At 34.3% G+C, this 25,122-nt stretch overlaps 1 protein-coding gene across 3 annotated transcripts in view; it reads left to right on the forward strand.

The window, feature by feature from the left end:
* CSMD3 (CUB and Sushi multiple domains 3) overlaps positions 1–25,122 on the forward strand; it is a 604,683-nt gene that overhangs the window by 140,206 nt on the left and 439,355 nt on the right. For all 3 annotated transcript variants that reach the window (XM_005150930.4, XM_005150931.4, XM_031050517.2), the window contains exon 4: positions 19,787–19,981. In XM_005150930.4, coding sequence (XP_005150987.2) covers positions 19,787–19,981 — 195 coding nt within the window. The remainder of the gene's footprint in view (positions 1–19,786; positions 19,982–25,122) is intronic.

The following is a 25,122-nucleotide window of genomic DNA, read 5'->3' on the forward strand; positions in this document are numbered from 1 at the left end:
GGAAGAAAAAAATGTAATTAACAACTTAGTTAATTTTAGATTAGTTGCTGTTTGTGAAGCCGGTCATGGGAAAACTTCTTGGTTAACAGCCCTGTTGTTTTTATTTCTTGATGCACAGGAAGCTGTTTCTGAAAGTGTTTTGGATACTCTCAGACTTTTAAAGTTCTGAATTTATATGTATAAGGGGTATAAGATTAAAAGAAATTTTAGTCTTACAGTTTTCATTGGTACAAATGTTTTTCCTTTTTTTTGTAATGCATTTTTGTAATTGTTTTATTAACTGGAGGACATGAATTTTAATTTTAATGTAATTTAGCAAATTAATGTGCAGAGAAGTGACTGGAAGTTGTTATCTGTTGAATAGATAGTTGGAAAATAGTAAAATATTTTAATTCACATAAAAGAACCCAGATGTAAAGTCAAGAAAATGTTATATTTATTTAAGCTGAGAAAGGATATGCACAACCCCACATTTTTCCTGTTTTAGTTGCCTATAAAATAATATAGAAACTTAATTAGTCCGGTTAGATACCACCAGAGCAGATAAACTTATAATAGTATAAGCATATCTGTGTGATCTATTATCTGGGACTCGGATCGGCTAACTAAAGGCATTTACAGTATGCATATATATATATGCGTGTATGTGTGTATATACATATATATGTATACATATATATATATAGTATGTGACCTAGACACTGCAAGCTTCTTTTTTTTTAGTTGTAGGGGAAAGAGGAATGCTCTAAGAATGAGACTTGCCTGGTCTCTGTTAGTCATCTACATTAGGAAGCTGGAGTTCTACGCCAGCATCTTTCATAATCCCTAGGACCAGTCTTGCTGCCACCCAGATCTTATCTAAAAGGTGTCAATACAAATAAACAGAAGTCTTTTTGTTCCACATGGAGTGCTTCTCAAAAAAAAAGTATTTCCATTATTCTGGAAATTTAATTTCAAATATTTGCAGTAGGAGCTTTCTTTCTGCTTATGCTGCAATTAAGAGCGATTTCCAGTCTTTTTCATAGACTTCTCTTAGAGGATTCCTTTCCTCCGTCTGCATCACATCTTCCTCTTGCCACTATGCCAGAATGAAAGCTAAAATGGTGATCCCAGCTTGAGCTTTGTGAGAGTAGTTCCAGGGTTTTTAATTAACAAAGATCCTGATTAGAGCAGATGGAAAGGCATGTATGCAGTGCTGACTTAATCACTTCAGTGTGTATGTACTAGTAAACCAAATATGTCTATAGAATGGGTGGTCACCCTACCAGATGATCATGTCTGCCATGTAATTATCAGAGTATTTATTCCCTGGAATGTTTTCTGCTCGTATCAGTTTGTGCCTTGACACAATTCAAGGCCAGGTTGGACAGAGCCTTGGGTGACATGATTTAGTGGGAGGTGTCCCTGCCCATGGCAGGGAGGTTGGAACTAGATGGTATTAAGGTCCTTTCTAACCCTAACTATTCTATGATTCTGTATGATACAGGGGATCACATGTATGGGTGAGGCCATTATGGTTTGGGAAAAATACTAGGGCATAAGGATTTTTTGCCGTGCATTGACACTGGGTCTGAGGGGTAGGGAATAGTTGCTGACCTGTTTCTTTACTTTCATATATGGCCTCAACCTTCCAGGTGACTTACATATAAAATGCACATTTTGTGCATAGTTTCACCATCTAGCTAGTTCTATGTGTTCCCTTGCTCAACAGCCAAATCTATGAATTGTCTTTAGTTGGCACTGTTTCATTGTACCTTATGTGGAGCTAAGACATGTAATGTGGCTTTTTAGATTTGTACTTTGGAGGATGGGTGCTTAAAATTTAGATAAGTCAACACAGGATTTGTCAATTATTTGGATCTTAGGTCATCGCTGGATTTATCCTCAAACCCAGTCCAAAGACAAATAACTAACAATTTCAAAATGATAGCAAAAATGGAGAAAGGAAAAAAATCACTTTCACAGTGGTTTGGTAGCATTTGTGAAAAAAAAAATTAATCATTTGAAGGCATGAGTCTTGGATAGAAAGTGAAGTATCCTGGAAAAAGGGAGAAGGTACTTGACCTGAGAAAAGAGCCCTCTGAGACAAAAAAAAAAAAATAAAGCGTATGGTAGTTTTCTATATTTGAAAGTGCTTTCTGATTTTATAGTTTAAGTTAGTTAGTATGTTTCTAGGTCATTAGAAAGCTTTGCTTTGTCAAGTTTCACATCATATCCATTAAATACAAAAGAACAAATAGTTGCTGGTGTAGTGTCACAAATCAATTAAATGCTGCTTACTAATCTTGATTTCATGCAAATCATTGTTACTAGTAAATGAATAATGCTTTGAGATAACCATAATTGTTTAATAAATAATCGCTTTAATTTCAGAATGTGTGTTATGTATAAAGCTACCAGATGGCATCTTAAAATACAACTAACTGTTGATTTGAGGTTTAAAAACCCCCAAGTTTTAGGATTTTCGTGACATGTCACTTCTAACCTTAGACTCTGATTTCTCAGCTCATTTAAGAGATGGCTGTTCTGGCAGACACGTAAAAAACAGCAAAGTAAAACCAGAAAGAGGTAAATCAATGGGATGAGGGTAAATTAGATGGTAACTGCAGAGATATAATTGAGTATTAAGTTACTACCTCCTTTTAATCTGTAAAATATATTAGGCAAAATCTGGTTTACTTTAAAATTTATAGGAATGCAGAATATTCCATGAGTCAGTGATGCTGTTGATACTAACCCATGTCCAGGAGCAATTCTCCCAACTCAGAATCAACTGATCTACATTGTTTCAGATCTACTGCAGTATTGATGCAAACTTTGTTTTACTGTTTTAACACTTATGAATAACATGAATATTATACAACATATTTCAATTAGTGTCTTGAAATATATAAAGATGTGTGTGATTACTGGTACTGTAAATCTCTGGCCCTGAAGAAAATGAAGTAAAAGTTAAGAGAAGATTTACACATTAGAATCATAGAATCATAGAATATTTAGGGTTGGAAAGGACCTTAAGATCATCTAGTTCCAAACCCCCTGCCATGGGCAGGGACACCTCACACTAAACCATATCACCCAAGGCTTCATCCAACCTAGCCCTGAGCACAGCTAGGGATGGAGCGTTCACATGCTCCCTGGGCAAGCCATTCCAGTACCTCACCACCCTAACAGTAAAGAATTTCTTCCTTATATCCAATCTAAACCTCTGCTGTTCAAGTTTGAACCCGTTACCCCTTGTCCTATCACTACAGTCCCTAATGAATAGTCCCTCACCAGCATCCTTATAGGCCCCCTTCAGATACTGGAAGGCTGCTATGAGGTCTTCACGCAGCCTTCTCTTCTCCAGGCTGAATAGCCCCAACTTTCTCAGCCTGTTTTCGTATGGGAGGTGCTCCAGTCCCCTGATCATCCTCGTGGCCCTCCTCTGGACTTGTTCTAACTGTTCCATGTCCTTTTTATGTCTTGTGCAAAGCGTTCGACACTGTCCCACACGACATCCTTGTCTCTAAATTGGAGAGACATCAATTTGATAGGTGGACCACTCGGTGGATAAAGAACTGGCTGGATGGCCACACACAAAGAGTTGTGATCAATGGTTCAATGTCCAGCTGGAAACCAGTAACGAGTGGTGTCCCTCAGAGGTCGGTGTTGGGACTGGTCTTGTTTAGAATCTTTGTCGATGACATGGACAGTGGGATTGGGTGCGTTCTTCCATCAACAAAATTACTTTTAATCTGAAAACATCACAAAATACTGACATATAACCAACTTATCCTTCCTCTGCTTCTTGCAGGAAGGAGGACATTGTTGCTTGGTTCACTCCTTTATTTAGAGAAAGTAGACCCTGATTGGCACTCCTCCTGCCTTGGAGAGTAATTTAGGTGCTTTCTGCCTAGTAGAAATAATTGAAAACAAGGACTGATGTTAATTAACATCAAAGAAAAATACAGAAAGATCGACAGACCATAGTCTGTCATTCTGCTGCTCCTGCAATGAGTCCCTCTTCTGCTGTTATCCTATTTCACATCCTATTAAACAGGCTTAGAACAGGGAAGTATTTGCATACAATAGTGGAAAATAGCCCCTATTTCTACCATTGCACTTTCCACTATAAAAAAAAATACATTGTGCCCTCAAAGTATCCTGTTGCACCTGTAGCAGCCTTAATGTCTGTGGCAGCAGGTTGGATAGCAAGTTGCAGTGAATAAAGTGGCCAGATGATAATGAGAGAGCTACCATCAAGTCTTTGTATTTCTCAGTTTATGTGCAAAATATCTTTAGTGTCCCAGATTCCTGCTAGAAGATGCATTTGCAATAATTCTTCTTTGTAGTAATTTTCCCTTAGAGGTAGCACAAAATTATGGGATTGCTGAATTATTTTTATAATCTAGCAATGACAACCTTCTATAAGGAAAATAGGAGTAGAAAACAGATTCCAAGGAAACCATTAAAAATTTCACACCACCTTCATGCCAATACCAATATTAAATCCAATATCCTGGCCAATTACAGTATGAGTGATTCATTCTGCCAACCTCTTTTGAGATAAAATATATTATTTCTTAACCCAAGATACAATGCCCTGATAGTGTACATTTTTTGCTATGTTTTATTGATGACATCAGGACATTACCCTGAGTTAAAACATTTTGGAAACAGACAAGTCTGGAAAAAAATGGGATTTATCATCTTCATGAAAATCCATTTAGTTAATTAATCTAAACCAGCATATAAATAGTGCATCATGCAGTATGAAATGTTTTCAAAGGAACAATTAAATGATATTTCCAGAATGGCAAAGCAATAAATTTTGACCAAAATAAATGTTTCTGAAAGCAAGACTATTAAAAGCTAAAATGCAGAGTGAGGGGTCAACCTCATGTAAACTCTGAATGAAGTGAAAAGTAACTGAGTTCAAGGAAGATGTAATTATCTATACAAATACCAAAGCACCTTTAACAAACTAAAAGCTAATTAATTTCAGTAGGTAAACATGCTTCAAAAGAAAAATCGACTCAAAATAGATAGATTTTAATCAAAGTAGTAATCTCCATAAGAAATGAGCAAAGTCATAGATAAGTGTTTTATGTAATCAAAAAGTTAGAAATAATCATATATCAGTGCATGAACCATATATTGAGAAAGTTAATTAACAATACAGACCCTTATCTGAATACATTTCATGCACATTATATATTCAGACAATTAATTGAATCTGTCTGCCATCGTGTGCCATGATTACATCACAACTTTTCACTTCATTAACTACTTTTTCAGAACTATCTTTGTAGGTGACTTAAAAAAATGAGATTTGTTCAGGTTATTTGCATTGTTTGTATTTAATATTTAACTTCAGAAATAGCTTTCCTTCACAATATAGCACAAGGGGTTACTTAGCATTATTTAGATTTATTTAATAAAGTTGCCTGATATTTTCTGTTATTTATAATGTTTAATATTATGTTTGTAATGAATGTTTTCCAGTTTTCATCTAATTTTTATAGGAAGTTTCTTCTTTCTGCTGAAAGTTTTGAACAGGTTTAGAAACTTATATTTTCAGATATTATTTTGAAAATGGCATGGTAATGTTTATGCATTTTGTTACCTTGTGTAACTATAGCTATCATACTGAAAAACTAGAAATCTCAGGCTTAGTGAGACTGTCTAGGAAACAGGGAAATGCTTTGAACTCTGAGACTGTGGTTATAAAAAGTCCCATAGCACCTCCATGAGGTCTACTGTTAACAGACAAGGACTGTATGTGGTCGAACAACTGGGATAAAACTTCTGTGATTTTATGATAAAAGCTTCTCATTGCTTCCCCAAGCTGAGTTAGACCAATCCCTTGAACTGAGATGATGGCATCTGTCTCTCCTCTGGTTCCTGCTGGACCAGGATTCTGCTGCTGACAACAAATGAAAGACACTTTTTTCCAGATTGGCCATGAAACAGTGCAAGGACTACACGTGTTCTGACTGTGAGGTAGTACTTACGGAGTAAAGGAGGATGTAGTTGCAGAAACTCATTTTTGTCTTCTACAGAAGCTGGAAGATGGTTGGTAAAATGAGAGGGAACAGAATAATAGCTTCTTTTGGTGAATTTTCTTGAAAATTTATATTTATCCCTAATACCTTCTTTGTGCTTCATGTAATTTAATAATTTCCCCTTTCATAATTCTATTTTTTTATTTTTTAACTATGAGATTTGTGCCTAATGTGTAAAATTTGTGACTGAATAAATTTTTACTTTTCCTTCAGTAATTTTAGTTACCACCTCTAGTATCATTAGATAGTAAAATATCTGGCACAGTTTCAAAGGCAAGTGGATCATGCCTGTCATCTGCTTATTGTATGTTTAGCACTACAGATCTTAAGTAATTATTGAACAAGTTGTAACCACCTTGAGAAATTAAGATATGAAAAGCCTTTTTTAAAAAATCCAGTATGTGAGCACTCCAGACATGCCAGTATTTCTGTCACCATCCTTTACAGTATATCTTGGAAACTGCTGACTCACATAATTCAAAATCATCATGACCTCAAGCTAGTGTGGTTTTTACAACAGAAAACAGATAACCAAAAAGAATTACAAGAAAGAGCATATATAAACATATAGATGTATGGATTTGTTTCATAAATCATATATTTTTTTAATTGTTTTTTTCCAGATGATATCTTGTTGGAAAGCATTTCTAAGTGGTTAATATACGAAAGGAAAACTTGTGTTGTGAACCATGTCATATATATACTCTGCATACTTTGTATGTGCATTCCAGGAAGATATTTAAATGAAAACATTCTGTCTTAAACTGGAATCAATCAGTATTCCATGAATGAAAGAATTTTAAGTTGTAGAAGTACAGGAAGGATAATAATTACATTGTCAAGTGAAAATGATGTAATTATCAACAGGTCTTTCAAATGAATCCAGTATTAGCCAGGACTAAGATTTATAGAATTAATCCATAATCAATCAGATGTGAGTGGCATTTAGGAAAGAATTTTACTAGGAACTGATGTAGTTTGATTTCTTGAACTTGATATGTGGATTGTTCTGTATTTGAGGTTTCCTTGACAACCATTTCTAACCCCTTGTTAAAAACTTACACTTTAGGCCAATTATGAGGTGAATAAGACCACTTCAGAGTCATTTGATAGTCTGACATGTACAGATTGAAAGTAGCTGTAGTTATAAACTATAACTGGCATTACTGGACTTTGCTTATTCTGGACGCTTGGAATTTGAGTTTTGGTGATGAGCCAGAGGACTGTACTGCTGAAAACAGCCCTGACTTTTGAAGAGCAAGCAGAATTTTTGTGTAGCTGATGATGCAGTTGATTCTTGAAGAGTTCTGTGTATTGTTTTCCATTTTTACCACCATCACAGACTGATTTCAGTAAAGACTGAAGTAGAAAACAGTGCAGAGAGCTTAATATACTTTTCCAAGACAAATAATTAGACCAAAGTTTGGCTTTGCATAAAAAAAGTAGATTTGACTCATCTATTACCAGAAAATAAACTACATCTGAGATTTTCTCCTAATAAAAAAAAAATATTAATCAAACACAATCTCTGTTAAAAAGCACAACAACAAACAAACAAAGCAAACCAGGAAATAATAATGAGTTTTAGTTCTTTATTTGGTCATAGTAATCTTCGTTACCAAGAACAAGTCCTTAGTCATCTGGAGCTTGAATAACTATTCACATAGTTTAAGTTTTGCTCAAATACAACTAAATACCTCAAAGATTTTAATGAGTCAGTAATCTCATAAATTATAATATTGTTGGGGAAAGCTTTACTTATATCAGCAATCTATCAATACCAGTAATGTTGTTCTTCACAAAAGAGCTGCTAAGGAAAGTAGTAACTCCTAATTTTAGTAAATCGTTAGGTGTTTCAAAATATTGTTTGTTTCACAAAGCAAATAAAAAATTGTAAACAAGTAAGGATTTTTATTCCCTACTCTCAAACTATTTTTTGATGTTACAGAAGTAATGTAGGACAGTTAGCCCTGAAGCTTTCTCAGTTGTATTGAAGAATGCTTTTAAAAACTGTGAATTAGGGGGATCACAATATACATTTAATGCACTGATGTCCACTTTTCCTTCAGTTTGTAGATCTGCTTAATTAGGTTTTTTACATTTTTACAATAGTCAACTCTGTTGTAACGGTAGACTTTATATTTAAATCCTTTTGTAAAAATAGCATAGGAAATTAGAAATACATATGCCAGTTCCACTTAAGAGTTTATACATTTATGTCCCAGCATATGCTCAGTATATTTATGTAAAAGTTGAGAAGGCAGAGCCTTACAGGACTTATTTAAATAAGTGAGAGATTTAAAATGGAATAAACTACTGCAGAAACAGACGCAAAGGTATACTGAAAATTTACAGCCTATAAAGACATACTATATATAAGTAATAAAAACCACAATATAAGTAAGAGTTAATAACTCAGTTTTCGTTTTTCTTAATATAAAAAATATGTAGAGGAAAGAAAATACATCATAATGAAGTCTTGTTTGATTTTTACTTGAAACAAGGTAGACATTACACAAATCACATCAATACTGTTGATTCTGTCTAGGTAGTGTCATATGTCTGTTCATAAATACTTGATCAGTATAACTAATAAAGACAAAAGGTTTTTCAGGATTTCCAGATGCTCATATGGCAATACACATTAGTTTGCTGAGCCATCATTAACATCCAGAAAATTCACTGCCTAAATTATCACATCTGAATGCAGGTGCTGAGACTAAGCCTGAGAAATGTGGAAATGCGTAATTTTCCTTGACCCCAACTCCATCTTTTTTTTCCCTTGCAGCCTTCTATTTACATTTAGCCAACACATTAATATAATAAATATCTGATAACTGAGAAAACGTTAATTGCAGAAATGCTCCAATTGTTACAGGCATGTCTCATGAAAATAGACTTTTTCCAGAGTGAAAACATACCTTCCTAAACTTGTCAAGAAAGAAATTAAACCAAAATTTTTCTCCTTTTTATTGTTCACCTCTATTTTGCAGGGGAAAGAAGAGTGGAAATCAAACTGAAATGGTCATCAGTTCATTATCCTCTTTCCATCAAAACCAGAAAATTAATGCTGAAAATATTCTTTTTTGTCCATAGTGACATATGTATTTTTTTTCTCCTTACACATTAAGTGGAATTATATATCACATGATTAAACATGTCAGATCTAGACTTAAGGATACATTTCTGCATACTCCTTACCATTTCACACTGTGTTAACAGCCTACCGGTAGAACATACATTTCTTTGACGCTGTTTAGCTCTTCTAGCATACCAATCTGTCACTTTTTAAAGAAGTTTTGCAAAGATCTTTATAAGATAGATGATCTTTCAGTGAGTTAGCACCACAAAGAACACTTCATATGCTCTGTCAAACTGATTTGTACGGGACTGCAGCAAGCTATTAAACTTCTAGAACATTTTTCTTTTTCTCAATAAAAGTAGAGAATATTGAAAGTATTTAAAAGTAGAAGTTGAAAAGGGTATTGTTCAAGTAGTTTCTCAGTTTAGAAATATGAGTAAGTTTAGAGACATGACTGGCATGGCGGTATCAATATTAACCTGTCATGTACAGATAGTCAGAGAAATGGTGACCTACACAGATGTTTAATGAGAAGTTAATTCAAATCTTGAGTTATGTTAATGAAAAACCTTTCTTTCCCCTTAAATTATGACAGTTTCTAATAATTCAAATAACAGTTAAGAGGAATGACCTACAGAGGGTAACCTGAATGGATGGGGACAAAAGGAGACTTGAAGGAAGGAAGTTAATATGCCTGTATCACAAGTATTACTTTGCACATTCTCTCTGTCACTTCATCTGTAAGATTAAATGCCTCCCCTCCTCCTTTGCAGAGCATGAAACTCAGAAAGTCCTTGGTCAGAGTAAACATGACTTAGCACCAACTAAAAACATGGTGTTATCAGCACTGTTCCCAGGCCAAAAGTCAAAACAACAGCACTGCACCAGCTACTGAGAAGGAGAAAAATTGACTGCTACTGCTAAACCCAGGACAAGTGTAAACTAGGGAAAACTAGACCTAATTCTTTTGGTTTTGGAGTAGAATGTGCTTTTCCTCCCACGTGCAAAGCTGATTGTTTTGGGAAGTACAATATCATGTGTGCACAGCTCAGCACTGAGCTATAAAACATAGTTTTATGTAATATGTTATTCACATGTTTTGTGCTTGCTCTTGATGAATAGTCTCTTGGATATGTTTATTTATTCACATTATTATCCGTTAATTTGATCAGTCTTTCCTGGTTAATGGATCATTATGTAAGTAATATGGACACAATCAGTAATGTTGCATTATTTCACCTTATGCAGTAGAGGCATTAGAACATAATGCAGTTCAACCCTGAAATTATCAGTGTAAGCACCATTAAAAGCAGAATCATGCATATATCCTTGACCCAGTATTTTTAAATGTTCTTACGTCTGTACACTTTTAGTGAAAAATTCATATTGTACCTCACATGGACATTGACCAAAGAAACCTTTTGTAATAAAAATAACATTATTAGTAAGCCATTTGTCTCAGGCCTTAAAAGTATGAATGTGGTTAGGAAAAGGAGTCTGAGAATAGCACTTTATTATATAAGATTTTTCATTTTTGATGTATTTCTGAGTCATATAATAAAAACTGGGAAAAATTAGGAAAATAAAAGATTTCAGCTATGTTCTGAATGAAGGGTGTTTGAGTATGGTTTGATTTAAAGAGAAGGGATTACATTTCCATCCTGATCTGGAATGGAGATTATATTTCAGAATTTTTATAAAATATTTTGATTTACAATAAGTCATGTTGTACATAAGAAAGTAATATTTTTACTTTAGACAACAAATTTAGAATCTTGAGAGTATAAATACATATTAATGACAGCTATGCAATATGATGAAAGATGGCTTGTGCATTTCTTAGATGAATAAGCTCTATCATATTCATACAGAGTCAGAAAGATGTTCTGGTGCTTTGTGAGGCATTCATGAAAATACTTTAAAAGGAAGCTTTGGTTAAGGATTTTAAATTTCACCTGATTTGCTGAGATCTTGAGACACATTAAAAGGTAAAGAGTATATGTTTTTAAAGAAGATATTTTATTAAAAGGATATGATAAGAACATTCAGAAAAGTAATTACATCAATCTAGTCCTGACAAAACAGAGGGACTGCCTAACCATTATATATTCTACTGATTGAGCAGTAGTTTCAACCTGCCAGTTGAGATTCACTGTGAAAAAGAAAAGACCTCTAAAGACTTTGGTAATGTCTTCATGACATCTCAGAAGGCTGATTATGACTGTGATTATTTGATTATGCCATCAAATACAGTAAGGTTATTAATTATATCAAGAAATGGTGTACTGCAAAACCAACTGTGATACAGGTTTTGGAGGGAATAATGTTTTCTTCCAAAATAAAGTTCTAGAATAAAAGTTTCTAAATGAAAACTAAAGAAATAAAGCCCACATTTCTGGTGTCAAAATGGCTAAACTTTTAGAAAATAAGTATAGGGCTATAACTTGAACTTTGTAAACATGTTTTTTGTAAACTGTGTTGTTAAGGAATCATTCATCCCAGCAATAATGGTGGAAACCAGAATGAAACTTCACTGTAAGAGACAGTGTGTCCTTTGAGAAAAAAGGAGTAGTCAGTTAAGTGATGCAATTGCTTCAAACATTTGTACTTTTAATGGAGCAGTGTAGTGTCTCCTAATAGTAAGTCTATATATAAGCATACCAACACATACACATACCAAGGAATTTTTTGTTATATTATATATAGATATGAAACCAATGGAATTCTATGTTACCAGTGATATAGATGGAAGGAAATTTTTGTTACTCTGCCAGGTCATACATCTCTGAATGTTTCAGCTGCCACCTAGTGCCCAACTCTAAATGCCTAGTCCCTTTCATGAAGTGAAAACTGTTTTTCTTTGTGCCCTTTTATGCCACGGTCTAATAATAAATCCATGGCATATGCCATATCCACATTTTACACTTTCAACTCGAGTATTAAACCCTGAGTGACCTACTGAAACAGAAATAATATTTTTCTTAAAAAAAAAAGGTTAAACATAGCAGAATTCTTCTGTCTTCAGTGTTTCCTGGGTTCAGCAATAGCAGTCATTTTTCTCTGATGTTTTTAGTTGGTGCTAAGTCATGTTTACTCTGACCAAGGACTTTCTGAGTCTCATGCTCTGCGAGGGAGGAGGGGAGGCTGGGAGGAAGCAGAGACAGGATACCTGACCCAAACTAACCAAAGAGATATTCCATACCACAGCACGTCATGCCCAGGATGTAGAACTGGGGGCAGTTACCTGGAAGGGCTAGATCACTGCTCAGTCAGGCGGGGTATCGGTCAGGTCTGATTTACGGCTGGGCTTAAACCATGACACAGTGTAATGCTAGTTTGTGGAGAAGACCAGTGGCAGAGAAACCTTGTCCAATAAGTCGGACATGAGTTTGATTACCCATGGACATGTGTGTGTATCCTCAGACTATATACTGATCAGTTCAGATGATCTTTGCTGACAGGAAACTGGAAGAGATGTTGCATACTTTCTTTTTAAAACTTGCCAGTCTCTAGTTTTATAATCATTTAAACAATTTAAATCATTCAGATAACACTTTAAGAGTCAATTCACTGATTAGCAATTCCTATCAGTGCTCAGGTGTCAACTCTTACATTTCTTCTTAAGTCCTCTTAAGAAGTCCCAGTAGTTTTCCACAAAATGTGTTTTATCTCATTCTGTTCTCTACTTTCAGTATTCCTGTCATCTTGAATAGAAAAACTTTGTCTTCCTAGTATTTGTGTTAACAAAATGGAACCCTATTTTGCAAAATGGAGCCCTATTTGCAGTAGGAATCTAGATTTGACAATACAGCAAATACATAAAATTAACTTTTTTTTTAACAAAAAAACATTCTTGTCTTTGAAATTTGTGTGGAGACACTGTTTATATGATATCACAGTTATCACTGTTTGTGCTATGACATCCTCCTTTGGTGGGCAGACTCCCTTTTCCTAAATTCAGTTAGCTTTCTGTATCTTTGGTTACTGTAAATCCTCCAAGAAAGGACAGGTGATGAGGAATAATGCAACATTTATAAAGTATCTAACATAAGGCAAAATAAGGTGAGGCTTTGAGGCAACAGTGGAATGAAGATAATACTATGATCTATATATAAACCCCAGTATACATATATATATATGAATAATATTCTTGCCATAAATATTAAAAAATTGTAGATTAAATTATTTTGTATAACTTTTAAGAGGCATAGTAAGAAACACATCTTGCCGAAGGAATAGTGATGTGGTACAGGTTTTGGGATTATATTTTAGATTGCCCTGGGCTCTGAAATTATCCTAGCTCTGTAATCATGAAAGCCTCTTCCAAACTGCCTACAAAATACAGCTATGCCAAAAAACGTTCTCAAAATCACTGCAGTCTAAATGGAAGAATCCTGTTATGACTCATATATGGATGTATCTACACAGCCCTTGCATGGCAAGCAGGGTGCATCTGTCTAGGCTTCACCTGGGAAACTGAAGAATGACCACATGTGGCAGATAAAGTACCTCAAGCTCTGGACTATACTCATGGCATTGAATATTTTAAGAACACTGTGGATGGAGCAATCTGTGTGACACTTTCAATTCTACACCCATCCCAAAACTTCATGTAGTCTCTAGGGCTCTTTTTCAGTCCATGCACTACGTGAATTTACCTTGCAGCCATAGTCACAGTTTAACTGGTGCTCTCAGCAGCTGTACAAGAATTTACTGCAGATAAAGCTTTAGTCAAAGTTAAGTGGAATTTGTAAAGGGTGGCTGGTGCTGTTAAGTCTAGAGCTGTCCTAGCTAACTATGCAGTCTTTACTTGTTTGTCATTCCCTTCAGGTGATATTTTAGAATTGTATCTTTTGGTGAAATATCAGATTTAACCACTGCTACTGAAGTGCATAGTAATCTTTCTGTTCATTTAACTTTGTGGTGGATTATGCTGTTAAATGATAAAATTAAGAGACTACCATTTCATATTGCATGGTCTTTCAGCTCCCCAGTGCTGTTCTCTGTCTTTGGCTGATTTAAACAGACATTCTAAACAGTGTATTTCATGTGAAGGGAATGTATGGCAAACCCTGGACCATTTCTTGTATTATGTTTGTCATGCTCACTGTATCAATGTTACTACACAACTACATTTATCACTTGTCTTATTCGCATGTCCTGGAGGGTTTTTTTCTTCCTGCTGCTGCTGCTCCCTTGCTTGTAGAAGAATTATATTAATGCAGTTCTAATAATGCTGAAATGGTTTGTGCCTAATTAAAAGAGCTTGCAACTTTAAAGCTATAAATATTAACATTCTTGTGTTATTTGCAAAGAAGGCATACATAGTGATTGTTTCAATGTACTTATAATCAAAATCAAACTGTATATTAAAGTCTGCATTTAAAGACACCCTTATGCTAAAGCGTTGCTTTGCACCAGATAATCAAGTTCCTCTGTCATTTTTTGGCATTAAATTCATATCAAAGGGAAGAAAAAGAGCAAACTTATTCATTAAAAGATATTTAAGAAACTGTGCAATGTGATTAGCTGTATGATCTTTAGTCAACAGTAGAGACCCTCACTGAGGTTGCTATTGCAAAGAAATTTCTCTCTCAAGAAAGAGCAATTAAGAGCAAAAGAAGAAACAACACATTCTACCTTGTTTTCCTTTTAGGAAACCAACCTTAAAATATCTTTCTCACACTTCCTCTTGCCCACCTACAAATGTGGATTTCAGAATAGTGACTCTTCGTTCTGCACTTGTATCTTGAGTGAAAGATCTGTTAGAATCAAGGAATCTTGTTCAGTTACTACAAAGGAGAGACCTAGATTTTTGGGGATTGAATTTTTTCCCATTTGATATCTCTTAATGAATCTGTATTGCTTCTGTCTTTGCTCTCTGAAGCATACATATTTGTGCAGTTAAATTGCCACTTAGACACTAAGTTTTTTATTCTTTCCTTCACTGCACTGATATTGCCTACTTGATTTTTTTTCTTGTGGTTTCTCTCACTCTGTACACTCATGTGGGATTGGTATGTACATTTCAATATGTGTGTAGGAAGATAATATTGTTTCTATACTCATCAGTTAATTCTTCTAGTCCCTTTTAGATCTAAATCTAGGCCACGCTTACTCATATTCAGAGCAATGTGAATGAGAGCAGAATAGAAAAGAAAGTAAACAACATACGTGTTTTTGAGACCAAAAGCAGAATATTATGAGGTAGCAACTATGCATCAGAGTTACTTTTTTAGTTTCTAAAACCTTTGGAAACTATCTGCATCTAAATTATACCCTTAGAAGATTTGATTTTTGTGAATTTTGGGCAAGTGACTTTCAGGCCATTTCATACTCTTACAAATGTATCAGCTTTCCTAACATTTGTGACCCTTTAATTGTATAGTACTCTACGCACATAGTACATGCAGCATTTCTGAAATCAGTCTTCAATACTGAAGCATTCTTGCTTGTCAGTAAGAAAAACGTCATATGCACTGCTTTTCTAAGGGGTATCTGTGTACAACTGCATTCTAATATTACCAGCTACACCAAGTCCTGTACCAAAAGATGACTGGAATGGTCCCTAGAATGACATACTACTTAGTCATAGAATGGTTAGGGTTGGAAAGGACCTTAAGATCATCTAGTTCCAGCCCCCCCCTGCTGTGAGCAGGGACACACCATGTTGCCCAAAGCCTTTGAACACTGCTACACTACTTCTTTGGGCAACCCATTCCAGTCCCTCACCACCCTCACAGTAAAGAACTTCTTCATAATTTCTAACCTGAACTTTTGTTTAAAAGTTTTACTTGGATTTTACTTGGTTTTGGCTGGCACAGGAATTACAGAGGAATTGTTTGAAATAGTAGACATGAGTGAACAAGCAGCCTAGGACTAGTGCCACTCAGTAATACAGGATAATATCCAAATGGACAGTGTAGGAATGCCATGAGTATTCAATTTCAAAAGTAAAATATAAACTAAACATTAGCCTCTATTGGAGTATTTCATATACACAGTTGATATTGGCAGTATTTTGCATTTTAGGTTGGGAAGAATAGGACCTTAATGCTTTCTGTGAACAGAAACTATAAAAAAGAATGTGGTTCAATATTTTTTTAAAAAAGACAAAGTTCTTCATGTTCCTAAATATCTAATCAGATTTAGTGTGTGAAGAACATTGATCTTCAGCAGAGAATATACAAGTATTTTTCACCAAGCTGGATACAATGTAAACACTATTTTCTTTTACTGGAACATTTGGAAATACTTGTTCTGGACATCATATTATAAATATCATGCTCAAGCAGTTTAGGGAGGAGAGGTGCTACTCTTGCTTTAATAAGGAACATTTAAAAAAATTGAATTCTGACATAAAATCTGAATAAAAAGAAAGTAAATTTGAAATTTCCATGTATGGTTGTGATTTGAATGAATGCTGGAAAAAGAGTTCCAACTTGTCCTAGCTGTGTTTTTGAAAGCATTGTTACAAAGAAATGATATTTAATGTCATTTAATTTGAATAGATTATTAATTAGTATTTATAAGTGGCTGAATTTCTGATAATTAAGCTCTTTAAACAGGTGTCTATTTCTGCTAAGCAGAAGTCTCTGAGGCATATTTTACCTACAGTCTTTGAAAAGAATTTCCATTGACATTAATAAGAACTAATGAAATAGAAACTTACTGAAAAGCATTACAGGCTATTTTGATCTCAGTGTTTTATCATCATGTGAGTTAATATGTATGTCATTTACAGGCGAAATATTTATTTTAGAAAGCATTTTGGTTTTGCAAAAGCAAATAATGCACATGATTTAATGTCAGAGAAAACTGACAATTAAATGTAGACAAAGAAAATTCCTACTTGGAGAGAGATTGAAACAATTGGGACTGCTTGCTTGAAAACGATGAGCAACAATACACAATAAAAAACAATGTAAAAGAAAGTAGGATGATGTTAAAATTCAGTTATGCTTATTTTCAGAGTATGTGCACAAGGAGAATTTCAACTAAATTGCAGTGTGGCAAACATGAAAGGAAATACTTTTCTGCACTTCGTATCATTACTGAATATCAGAGTGTCATTGAAGTAAAGAATCTGTGCAGAGCAGAATAAAAATTACGATCTAGTTTAGCGATTCCTGTGTTCCCTGACAGCTGACAATCTCAAGGTAACAATCAGTAGCTTTAAATGGTAGGGAGTTGGTAGTACAGTGTCACATTCAGTTTGAAAATACATACTATCTATCAAAAATGTCTAATGCAGTTACTTGGTGAATTACACGCACTCCTTCAAAATAATGTATATGTTCAAAATTAAAATACTCAGCAGGAGAAACTAATATATTTTAAATTGTATGCTTTTTTACTTTCTTACCTAAATCAGGAACAAAATTATTTGAAGGATTAGAAGTAGACATATACTCACTATCCACTTTCATAATTTTAAAAAGTTGATGCAAAATGCCGAGTATTCTTCGCAGACAATTCGTATAATATTGCAACTGGAAAAATTAGTTTTATTTTAAAAGGAGGGTAATTCTTAATTAGTGCTTTAAAATATAATTTCAAAAGAATATATTGCCTTCTGTGTGTAATTCCTAATGAAACAGCAGTAAGAGTAAAGCAAGCAATTTTAGGTGGTGACTGTTAAAGGCATTACTAAACTTTATATTAATCATTTCAAAGGACAAAGGATGCTTTCATGACCTTTTTACAAAGCACTCAGAAAAACATGGCTTCGAAAGATTTATTCTTCTTGGAGAAGCTGAAAATAAAGACAGTGTGTACAGGCAGAGTTTTCAAGTTAATATAATGTGATACATAAGATAACCAAAATCCACAGGATGATATCCTTGCTTCTATTTTGACATGCTGTGATGATAAATAATAACTGGGGTGACCTTGAAAAACATTTAAAGGATTTAAGGCAATCACTTTGAACAAATATACAGTAGTCAACTGCAGCAGTGCCTTCTTCTTGCAAGCAGATACAAGAATAAGGAAGGGTTTTTCCTTGAGGGCAGAACACTAAGTTTGATAAAACAGTAGTTAAGAATGCCAGCCACTTGGGTGAGCTTTGAAGTGACCAAGATGAGACAGGCTATCTTTTCACTTCTATTCTGTATCCTTGTTCAAGACAATGAAAGTTAAATCAAGACCCATGGAGTTTATTATAGAAGAGAAAGAATCAGCAACAACAGCATCAAATAATCTACATATTTAACAAATTCACATCAAACACGATTGTTACAGCAAGTCTTGCAGATATGCATTGTTAATATGTATTTTACATACAGCATATGTATACAGATATGTATCACACATAGCATATATATGATTATACTGGATTTTTCTCATAACTGCTGCATAGTTTTCTTTCATGGCTATTATCACAAATCTCATATTACATTCTAGTGCCTGGTAGTTCTTTGCATGGAAGTAATGAGCCATGCTGCTTGTTTTGATAGCCATTTATACTTTTTTAATTATTATTTGAAACCTATTATAACAGTTTGAATATTTTTTTCATACTATATTTATACCTATATTTGCATGTGTTCCTGTGTGCACACACCCATGTGCACATCAGGAAATGGAAGAAGAATTTAGTTACATGGAACTGAAGAAAAGAAATTAAGACAATACATACATACCCTTCTGTTCTTGCATCTTTTTTCCTTACTTTGTAGATTAGGGAATTTTGTTATGAATCCAAATACAGGTTTACCTGATTTGTCTCTTTGTTCACATTAGGATGGCGAGTATACATGGTACCAATTTTGAAGAGCTCAGGATGATATGAAATTTCTTTTGGTCACACTTTAAAAAAAAATCTATCTTCTTACAGCCATTAACTAAAGGACTTCAGCAGTAAATGACGGGAGATGTTTAATAAAGTTATTTATAATGCTGAAACATTATAAATAAGGGTACACAGTTGGAGTGTGAGTGCCAACTAGTAAAACTAAACTCTAATTAATGTCCTCAGAGATCAAACTAACAGCAGAGTTGTGCCTCATTTTCGATTCTAAATGGCTAAGGTTGATATTAGAGTAGAAGTCTGTTATGTTATTCTATATGATTAAATTAACCAATACTTTTTTTCAGAAATCAGTTGCCCACAGTATCTTACCAGTTTTTGCCTTGTTATCTAAAATGTATTAGATTATTCAACAGCTTCCTGGTCATGCTCAGGCTTATGTTTATTGAAACCTTCTCCTAATGTCTCAAGTAGTTTTGTTTATTTTTTCCAGATTTTGGTTGATTAAAAATCTAATGTTCCTTTATGTCTATATTTACAATTTTGATTGTTGTTTTGCAGTTGTATAACTTAGCAGTCAGAAATATATCAAGTTCCTTTGTTTCCTTTTCCTATGTAATAAGTTCTTTGCTATCAATTAAGAAAAAATATATGACTGTAATATCTGTAGCTTAAGGAAATCCTTATGCTCTATTTCATGTAATATTCTACCTTGGCTATTTGGGTAGATAAGCAGATACTTAATAGACTTAATTCAGTAATGGCTTTTCAGTGTTAGGAGTTGTATAATATCCGTGAAAGCACACTATCTGCCCAAACTTGCCGTAATTTGTGTTCTATATTCTTCAGAAAAAGTAGTATTGATTTATAAAAGCATTATGAGTAATAAAAATATGTCTTCTCCAGAATTACAGAGTAGTTCCTGTGGCAATCCAGGAGTTCCACCAAAGGGTATCTTGTATGGTACAAGATTCGATGTTGGTGATAAAATCCGATACAGCTGTGTAACTGGATATATTTTGGATGGCCACCCTCAGCTTACTTGCATAGCTAACTCGGCGAATACAGCATCGTGGGACTTCCCTGTCCCTATCTGTAGAGGTAAGAGAAATGCTACATTAATGATTTAGAATATATATTATATTTGTTGTTATGTACAGCTTTAAAATCTCTGTTTTAATTATTAACTTTTAGACTGTGATTAAAGAAAATCTTTTTAAAATATTTTGATCTCTTGCTCGCGCATATATCTCAACATATGGACCTACAAATTTTTAAGTTAATATCCTTTTATATTCCTCATCTATTCTAAAATATATGTAATGAAATAAGAACTATAAATCTAGTAATAAGCAGGACAGAAATGTCTGTGTTTGACATGTTGCAACTATTGGGATAGAAATTTTGAGTACATTCATACTTTCTAATGCATGACTTTTTGTCGAGTATTAACTTGGATATTGAGCAAACTGAAGTCTGAAGCTACCAAGACTGTTGGGTTTGAGGGCTTCCTCTCATTCACAGTCAGAATTGATACCTTAAGATATCTATATAGGATATCTGCTGTATTCTAACAAATATTGTAGCTCGAGTCTGTTTACTTTGCTTGCATTAGAATTATTGTAGTAGTAAGGAATCCTGTTTAATGGCTGAATTTTATTTTCTGTGACTATAATGTTTGCAGAGTAATGAAAGGAGCTAAGATGATAAAATGATGAAATTATCAGTATTGCATACAAAATACAATAAAGATCATATTTTGATCAAGCACAGTTAATGTCAGGCAAGCCTGATATGTTTTTCTGGTTTCACAGGTTAGCTTTGTAGAATGTAAAATTTATATTTGTCCCAAGAAATTTGATGCAGTCTTGCAGGGGCTACAAAAGCATTCCAATGTAAATTAACATCCTGATAAATCTCTGATTAAAATTAAAAAAAAATAATAAAGGTTCACTTAGGTTAAAACCTGGTTAACCAGTATCTCAAAAAAGCAGTTATTTGTAGGAAATATGTATAATTGGAAATACCATTCTGTTGTTTCCTACTGTTGGCTTAGAGCTATTTCATATGGCTCCCCATGACCTTGAAGAAAACACAGACCTTGACCTTGAAGAAAATAAGAAATTATTCTTATTAATAATAATATTTCTAATAAAACTGTAACTCCTGAATTTTCCCTTCCTACTTCTCAGAAAAAATGATAGCTAATGCTAAAGATACATAATCAAGGCATATATCCAAATTCTGTTTGTGGGGATGATAATAGAAAAGATTTGATGAGAATATATTAACTCGTACAGAACTTACATTTGGAACAAAGTAGAGGTTAATGGACTTCACTGTAGACCATTGTCCAAATTCCTGATCAGCCAATTCGGAAATGTAATGGCATAAATTTTTATACTCTTAAATGAAGAAGATGAGAGACTTGAACCTGATGCTTTCACTTACCAGTCAGTCATCACAGTCACAGTGTTACACATGCTTTCTTTTGATGCTACATTTTTCAGTAGAACTTTGGATAGATTTTATTTTTATTCCAAGGGAATGCAAAGAATCTAAGGGTTAAAAGTTTGACAAATAAAATATTTTAAAAAGTGAGGTGCACATTTCAGTAGCAGTGGTTACAAATTACTGAAATGTAACCTGGGAATGTGACAGATTCTTGTTTTAACATCATACATAATGGCTTAAGGCTTAATGCACCAAATTACTGTTCAGATATTTTTGGTCTATGTTTGATCGAAAAAAAACCCAACCCTAATTGTTTTCAGTAGTTCCTTCTATGTATCCATGTTTTATATCAGAAACATCTAACTTTACTTTTAATACAGAGCCCTATGTGTTTCCATTCTAATGAATTTGTCCTGATTTTGCTAATGCAATTATCCAAACCAGAATTCTGCAGAAGGTTGCTAAAGGTAATTACCCACTAATGAACTACTTGTCCCTTTCTCTCTGTTTGCCATGGAGACTCTCTTCAATTAAACACTCATCTTTTAAGAGCTGCTATGATAAATATGAGCTCATAGATGTCTGCAGATCATCTGTGTGTAAATGTCATTATTCTCTGCCTCTTTTAATTCAGACCAAGCAAATTTGGGGATTTTTTTTTTTTAGATCGTATCTTTTATGTTGCATTCCCTGCAAATGAAGAGATCAGGAGAAGGTTGTGCTTGTGTTTAACAATGTAGTTCTTAGAGACTGATGTCTCAGTGAGGGTAATTTCATTGGGATGACCAGTATTGCCATTAAATGAGATCCTATTACATTTTTATGGTTTAAATTTGGTGCATAACTCTGATGTATTATTTTTTTAAGTTACAAATTTTGGGACCAAATTTTATTCATGAAGAAAAGAATCCTTCCTGAAATAGCTTCCTTTTCATTACTTAGATTGTATTGCGAAATCAATGCATATACCTAACAATTGCTTTATTTCATGTCCTGTTTTTCAGGGAACACAGTTCAAATGCACAGGGTTTTCCACCTGTAAGCTGGATATTCTGGCATCCACTAAAATACTATAATTTTAATTAGATTTACTACAAGTGCAAAAATAATTAAAATAACACTCAGTTGGATTTATTATGTTGTGGCCAATTACACTGTGCACAACCCATGACTAGTTTTTACATAATGTCTTCTTTCTTGACAAATTAATTTTGATAAGGTTGTTTTCAACAGTGGAATATGACAGCAGCTTTATCATGTCACCTATTCCTGAGATAAAGCTGCAGCTTGCAGTTTCTCCATAATGCAGCAAGCTAGGAGTAGTTTACTCAGGCCACTAAATAAGGTTACATTTACATATAATATTGTAATTCCATAAAGGTTATAATAATTAGACACTTTCACAATCAAGGAAGTATTCTAACTTTTCTATTTTTAAAGCTTTTCCTATTCCAGAGTAAAATGGATGTTTATTTGTATTTCTAAAAGTGCTGTTACTCTTGCCTATACATATAGCTGCAAAATATTTTTTTTATGTGGACAAAATGCAATTCAGCTTTTTTGATTATTTAGCTGGGAGGATATTATTTTTCTATATTTTGCCACAACTGGTAAAGGACTAAAGAGATTCTTACTAAATGCCAGGTCTGGGAATTCTGTAATTCCCCTGTACATATATATCCATGTTTATTTGTACCTGTTTGTATAAAGGTATACTTAATTTATTTTTCTTTGGATTTATTCCAAATAAAGTGGACTAATAAGTTCATATTTTAAAAAGTGATCTAATGGGTATCAAATTTGAATATTAGCATATTCATCTCACTATTGAAGTATTGTGCTATTTCCTGTGTGCAGAACCCACTTTAGAAGAATAGTTGTTAATTGTAGTCAGTGGTGTAATTCCGTAACTCCATAGATATGTGACTATACATATTTCAACTACATGAGTTGAGCTTTAGATCAGATAAAACAGAGAGTATCTTAAAATGAAATAAAAGTATACCGAAGAGTCTTGCAGACTCTCCGGTATACTTTCTTGAATAAGTACATCTGTTTATATACAGTGTAAAATAGTACAGAATTCTGGAAAAAAAAAAAAAAAGAATTGAACTTCACATAACTACCAAGAAATACTCACAACAGTGTAAGAATTTCACAAGGAAATTTGGCTGCAGGTTGGTAAATGATTATATGAAAGCATGGCAAATATAATCTAGTAATATAAGCATTAAATAAGCTGAGACTGTATTTTAGTTATAATCTGGGTTTTGTAGGCTGTGGGGAGAACAAAGCAGGAAATAAAGTCCAAGTACAGCACTTGGTGCCATGCAGTGCATTAACTGATGGAACTGACAATATGCACAGAGGAAAATAAAGTGCACTAACTTAAAAGCAGGAATAAATTACATCTCACTGGGAATGAGCAGTTTTTCATCTGAAACCAGTTCTTATACGCAAACAGTTGTTACTGCTTATTCTTTGGAAAAGCCACAGCATAGCTGGGTGAGATTGGATTTAAAACATGTTGGATTATTTAAGGAAAGCTAAAAAGAAAATCAACAAAAATATTTTGTAGAATGATGCATTTGTATAAGACATGAGGATGAATAAAGAATGAGCACTTTTTCAGAGATTGCTCCACAGGTCCTTTTTGGGACATTATAAATCATTGCCTTTGAAAGGCCCAGGGTCTTATGGTTGGTGCATTAAAAAATATAAATGGTCTACAAATGGCAATGTTGCTCCCCAGAATTAGAGGTTAATTAAGATATGTGTGTGTGTGAGAGTGGTGAGGATGATGAAAAAATACTACTACTATTGAAATATTATTATATGAGAATAATGCAAATGTGTGTTTTCAAATAGAGTGGTGGGTGCTTTCAAGCAGGGCCCAGAAGCTCTGCAAAACAATACCCTGAATGACTTTTTTTAATGAAGGATGTTACGCTACCTTTTGTTGCTTCGAATTATTGCAACAGAAGAACTTTGTGGATCCATAATGGAAGTTATCTATCATTTCTCCTGGGTTCAGCAGTAGCAGTCATTTTTTCTCCTTGGTATCTGGTGTAGTGCTGTGTTTTGACTTTTGGGCTGGGAATGGTTGCGGATAGCAAGTATGTTTTGAGTTACTGCTCAAATGTTTGGTTTGTCCAAGGACTTTCTGAGCTCATGCTCTGCCCGGGAGGAGGGGAGGCCGAGAGGAAGGAGAGACAGGACACTTGACCCAGGCTAGCCAAAGAGGTATTCCATACCATAGCACGTCATACCCAGGATGTAACAGAGAGTTATTCAGAAGGGCTGGGACTCTGGGGGTTGGAGGAGGTATTGGTCAGTACTTGGTTGGGCAGGGTGGGGTGAGTTATGGGTCAGTGGCTGGTGAGGTGTTGTATTCTCTTCACTTGTTATTTCCTTTATCATTATTATTATTGAGTAGTAGTAGCAGTAGTGATTTATGTTATACCTTAGTTATTAAACTGTTTTTATCTCAACCCGTGGGGGCTACATGCTTTGGATTCTCCTCCCCAACTCTCCAGGAGTTGGGGGAGCAAGGGGGGGAGTGAGTCAACGAGCTGTGCCATTTGGGTTTAAACCATGACACGTTTCATTTTATTAGTGTTATTCTCAGGACAGTATCTGGTTCTCAGTGTCAGGAGCATTTCACATAAATGCACAGTCTACTTATGTGAACAAATGTATCTAATCCTGAAGAACAGGAAATCCCCATGTGAATTTTAATTTTTTATCAGATCCATGGATTTCTTATTATTCAAAATAGTGGTGAAGCT

This window comes from Melopsittacus undulatus, chromosome 1, assembly GCF_012275295.1.
Source record: "Melopsittacus undulatus isolate bMelUnd1 chromosome 1, bMelUnd1.mat.Z, whole genome shotgun sequence".
Classification (NCBI taxonomy): domain Eukaryota; kingdom Metazoa; phylum Chordata; class Aves; order Psittaciformes; family Psittaculidae; genus Melopsittacus; species Melopsittacus undulatus.